The 4,699-nt window shown below is 53.7% G+C and overlaps 1 protein-coding gene across 1 annotated transcript; it reads left to right on the top strand.

Annotated features, from left to right (window-relative positions):
• Window positions 1-2,530: 2,530 nt before the first annotated feature.
• On the top strand, window positions 2,531-4,366 carry LOC129207725 (vitelline membrane outer layer protein 1-like). Its single transcript, XM_054829050.1, has 3 exons — window positions 2,531-2,871; window positions 3,463-3,566; window positions 4,066-4,366. Exons 1-3 carry the CDS (start codon window positions 2,656-2,658, stop codon window positions 4,358-4,360), a joined length of 615 nt encoding a protein of 204 aa, XP_054685025.1. The 5' UTR covers window positions 2,531-2,655; the 3' UTR covers window positions 4,361-4,366.
• The last annotated feature ends 333 nt before the right edge of the window (window positions 4,367-4,699 follow it).

The following is a 4,699-nucleotide window of genomic DNA, read 5'->3' as shown; positions in this document are numbered from 1 at the left end:
ACTGTCCACATATCCTGAAAGCCTCCCCATGCAGCCAGCACGGTTCATGAAGAGGGCTGATCATATCATTTATTCACAGCTCCTTACAGGTATGGTACCTGGCAATGGCCCATTGCTCTTACTGTGGTTGCTGCCACTCTTATGGGGAAATCAAGTTGACACCCCAAGCTTCAAAAGTCCATTCTCACCAGGAGTGGCAACGTATCCATGAGCTATCCATTCTCAAGACCAGGACCCTGACCGCACAGCCCTTCATCCCTCTTGTCTTATTTCTGCTGGGTTCCTGCTGCCTCTGAGATACAAAGACACAAAAAGACATCTTTGTCCTCATTGTCTCCCATGGGGTGTTGTGAGTATCTGAGGAACTTTACAATTTTACTAAAGGGGAAGCATCAGAGGGTTTCAACTGAAAGCAGCACTTCCTCCTTCACCTGCACAGGGTGGCTATTATAAAAGCAGCATATTCCATTCTTCAGTAATCAAAGCCTGGAATTGCCTGTGTTTATAGTGTAGGATATACTGCTGGTATAGACCTCACAGGACAACTCTCCCAGGTGGCATCATCACTGACTCTTCAATAAGACTGTGAGCAGCTGTGGTGGGTTGACCCTGGCTGGGGGCCAGGTGCCCACCAGAGCCACTCTCTCACTCCCCTCATTCACTAGACAGGGGAGAAAAGGTATAACGAAACGCTTGTGGGTCGAGATAAGGACAGGGAGAGATCACTCACTAATTATCGTCACGAGCAAAACAGACCGAACTGAGAGAGGGAATTCATCTAATTTATTGCCAAGCAAAACAGAGTAGAGGAATGAGAAATAAAACCAAATCTTAAAACACCTCCCCCCACCCCTCCCATCTTCCCGGGCTCAACTTCACTCCTGGCTTCAACCTCCTCCCCCCTCAGCGGCACAGGGGGACGGGGAATGGGGGTTACGGTCAGTTCATCTCATGGTGTTTCTGCCACTTCTTCATCCTCAGGGGGAGGACTTCCCTCATCATTCCCCTGCTCCAGCATGGAGTCCCTCTCACGGGAGACAGTCCTTCACGAACTTCTCCAACGTGAGTCTCTCCCACGGGCTACAGTCATTCATGAACTGCTCCAGCATGTTCTCTCCCATGGGGTGCAGACCTTCAGGAGCAAACTGCTCCAGCATGGGGTCCCCCACGGGGTCACAAGTCCTGCCAGCAAACCTGCTCTGGCATGGGCTCCTCTCTCCATGGGTCCACAGGTCCTGCCTGGAGCTTGCTCCAGCACGGGCTTCCCACAGGCCACAGCCTCCTTCAAGTGCCTCCACCTGCTCCGGTGTGGGGTCCTCCATGGGCTGCAGGTGGAATCTCTACACCCCCTCATCCTTCCTCCATGGGCTGCAGGGGGACAGCCTGCCTCACCATGGCCTTCACCACGGGCTGCAGGGGGATCTCTGCTCCGGCGCCTGGAGCACCTCCTGCCCCTCCTTCTGCACTGACCTTGGTGTCTGCAGAGTTTCTTACATCTTCTCACTCCTCTCTCCGGCTGCAAAAGCTCTCTCTCTCTAAGTGTTTTTCTTCTTCTTAAATATGTTATCACAGAGGCGCTGATTGGCTCGGCCTTGGCCAGCGGCAGGCCCGTCTTAGAGCTGGCTGGCATTGGCTCTGTCAGACACAGGGGGAGCTTCTAGCAGCTTCTCACAGAAGCCACCCCTGTAGCCCCCCCGCTACCAAAACCTTGCCACGCAAACCTAACACAGCAGCTTATCCTCTTACTCTGCAACTACTCACAGGATACCCATGAATATTGCTATCTGCAGAGGTAAGACACCTCTGGCTAGTCCCTCTGGAGAAACAAGGCATGCAACAGAAACTCATGTCTGAGAGTGCAACAACAGCAGAACTAGGGGTCTGCTTCTGCTGGAAAGTCTCACCCTCTCTGTAAGCTCACACCTCCTAAAGATACACCTGAGTAGCTGGGGCTGGGTCTGCACAAGGAGCATGGAGTGGATGATGAGACTGTGTACAGTTTTGCTCCTGTTCTCCTATCCCCAGTACAAGACAGACATGAATAAACCGGAATGAGTTCAGCAAAGGCCACATGAGATGGCTGGCAGCTGGAGCACTTGTTTCATGAGAAGGTTTTCCACCCTTTACATAGTCACCTACATTTAATGCATATTCCACAGCAAAATGCAATAGCTTCCAGTGCAGGCACTTTCTTTAACCTCAGTGAGACAGTGAGGAGAGAAGGAAAGTGAGGGAGAGGAAGCAAGTGAGGACTCCGACAGGGCAAAGGACCCTGAAACCCCTCCACCTCTGTTTTTCTTCATCACCCTCAGAGGTTTCTCCCCCTCTCAGTCCACCACTCCTCTTCCCACCTCCCTCTCTCCAACACCCTCCTTGCAGCATTGCCAGGACCCTCCTCAAAACCACAGCACCCCCTCAGGCAGTGGTCCCAGCTCTGCCCCCTTCCCTTCCCTCACGTCCACGAATTGTCACAGCCCTGCAAGCGCCCCGGCCAGCACACACTGGTGACACCCCTCCCGCCTGGCAAGGGTGGCCCTACCACCGAGGGACAGGCAGTCAACAGGAGGAGTACATAGCAACAACCAGCACTCCCTGTGGGGTTTGTTGACGCTCCCCAACGACTCCCACCCATTCTCCTGGCTCATAAATTCCCCCATGTCATCACCTCCATCCAGCGAGGCGCTGAGCAGGTCTCCTGAGATGCAGCTTCTCATCCCGACCATCCTCTGCCTGCTGGGCTCCTGCTGTGTCTGGGGCATGGAGGCACGGAAATATGAGTCTGTCCTCTCGGTGCCCAATGGAGGCCCCTGGGGCTCTTGGGGGCACCAAGAATTTTGCCCCAGCGGCTACGCTAAGGGATTTGAAGTGAAGGTAAGTTTTCACTCCTTCTTTGGGGTGGCGAAAACCCCTGATGTGAAATGATGTTATTTTGTTCTGATCTCAGCAGGGCTGGCCACAACACTTCATCCTATCACAGCAGTTTGCATTGTATCTGCATCGCTCATGCAGGCTTATCAGCAAGAAATCTCTAGCGCAGAGTAGCTTTCCAGGCTTTCTGCCAGCAAGTGACTTCTTAGCAGAGGAGTCCATGGGGTAGGAAAAGACCTGGGTTCGGTACTGCAGAGCCCGTTCCCGAGGGGCTGGGACAACTCCCACCTGCCAGCACTCCAGCTCTGGGTGTCACAGCGCATGGTGAGAGGGTGAGCATGACCCAGCAGCCACCAAGCATTCCTGTGTCCAGAGCTTCTGCTCCACAGTTTGGAAAAAAACAGAGGTGGGCAACAGCAAAACGGGCTCCCTGAGAAATGCCGTGGAGCTGCCTCACAGCCCTGCTCTGCAGTACTACCTGTGTATGGCTGTCCCCAGAGCCTCCTACCAGCCCTCCTCATGAGGGCTCGCCTCATCTATTCTTTTAAATGGGGGAAGGTGCTGACGTCTCCCATTTTCTTCCCCTCTTCTAAGGTGGAGTCCTACCAGGGATTTTGGCTGCTCGGCGATGACACGGCTCTGAATGGCATCCGCCTGCTCTGCACAGATGGAACAGTCATCGAGTCCTCCGTGGGCTGGTGAGTAGTCTTCACTTTCTCATCCTCCTTCAGGGCAGCAGCTTCAGGGCAGCATGAAGGAAAACCCGTGCGATGGTTTCTCCATAGGCACACGCACCCCCTGTGAACGTGGCTCCCCACCCCACTTGAGGAGGTGGGTGAAGTCCCCCTGGCCACTAAGTGTTAAGGTCTTAGGGTAGAGATGGAAGGGAACAGTACTTTGAAAGATGGAGAGGTCAAAATATGCAGATCTTAAACCTGTACTTTCTCCTTTTCCTCAAATGCTTACTTTGAAAAAAAAAGACATCGTTATTAAGTAACAGGGACAAAGCATGCAGCTGAAATTCCCAAGGGGTCCAGGGCAGCCCAGGGTTGATGGTGGCCAAGCATCTAGGGGGTGATGGGGAAGCAGAGTGAAACAGGTGCTCGTAGAAACCCACTATCCCTGTGTAGGTCCCCTGCTCCAGGACCTACAGCAGAGGCTGAACACATCTTGGTGAGTTGTTTTCTTCTCTGGCAGGTGGGGAAACTGGACCAGGGCCCAGCTCTGCCCCAACGACAAGCTGGTTTCCTTCTCACTGCGTGTGGAAGAAAAGCAGCACCTGCGTGACGACACAGCAGCCAACAATGTGAGGTTCGCCTGCTCAGATGGGACAAAGCTGGAGGGCTGGGGACTTTCAGGGGGACACTTTGGCCCATGGAGCCACAGCTGCACCTCCGGGGCCATCTGTGGGCTCCAGACAAAGGTGGAGGAACCCCAGGGAAAGGGGGACGACACAGCTCTCAACGACATGAGAGTCTTCTGCTGTGAATGAGGTCAACAGCACACTCCACGTCAGCATCTACAAAGTGATCCACCATTAAACCTTGAATCTGTCCTTGTGCAAGGAGCAGTGTGCATTTTTCTCCATCACATTTTGTAAAGGGTAGCCAGATCCTGTGGCTACAGCACCCAGGGGGTTTTCTCCTGCTCCCGTCCAGTGGATGTGAGGTTGCTGCAGGTCCTTGCTCCCAGGTCCAGCCTCCAGTGAGGCTGAGGATGGATTACCAGGAGGTGCACATGTGCGTGCACACACACACACACATCCAGCCACTGATGAACACAAAGAGGAGTGCCCTTACACTGCTACTTTGCAGTGCCTGCACTCACATAG

Source organism: Grus americana, chromosome 1, assembly GCF_028858705.1.
Source record: "Grus americana isolate bGruAme1 chromosome 1, bGruAme1.mat, whole genome shotgun sequence".
NCBI lineage: Eukaryota > Metazoa > Chordata > Aves > Gruiformes > Gruidae > Grus > Grus americana.
The sequence above is the reverse complement of the archived record's forward strand: the minus strand, read 5'-3'. Positions and strand labels throughout refer to the sequence as shown.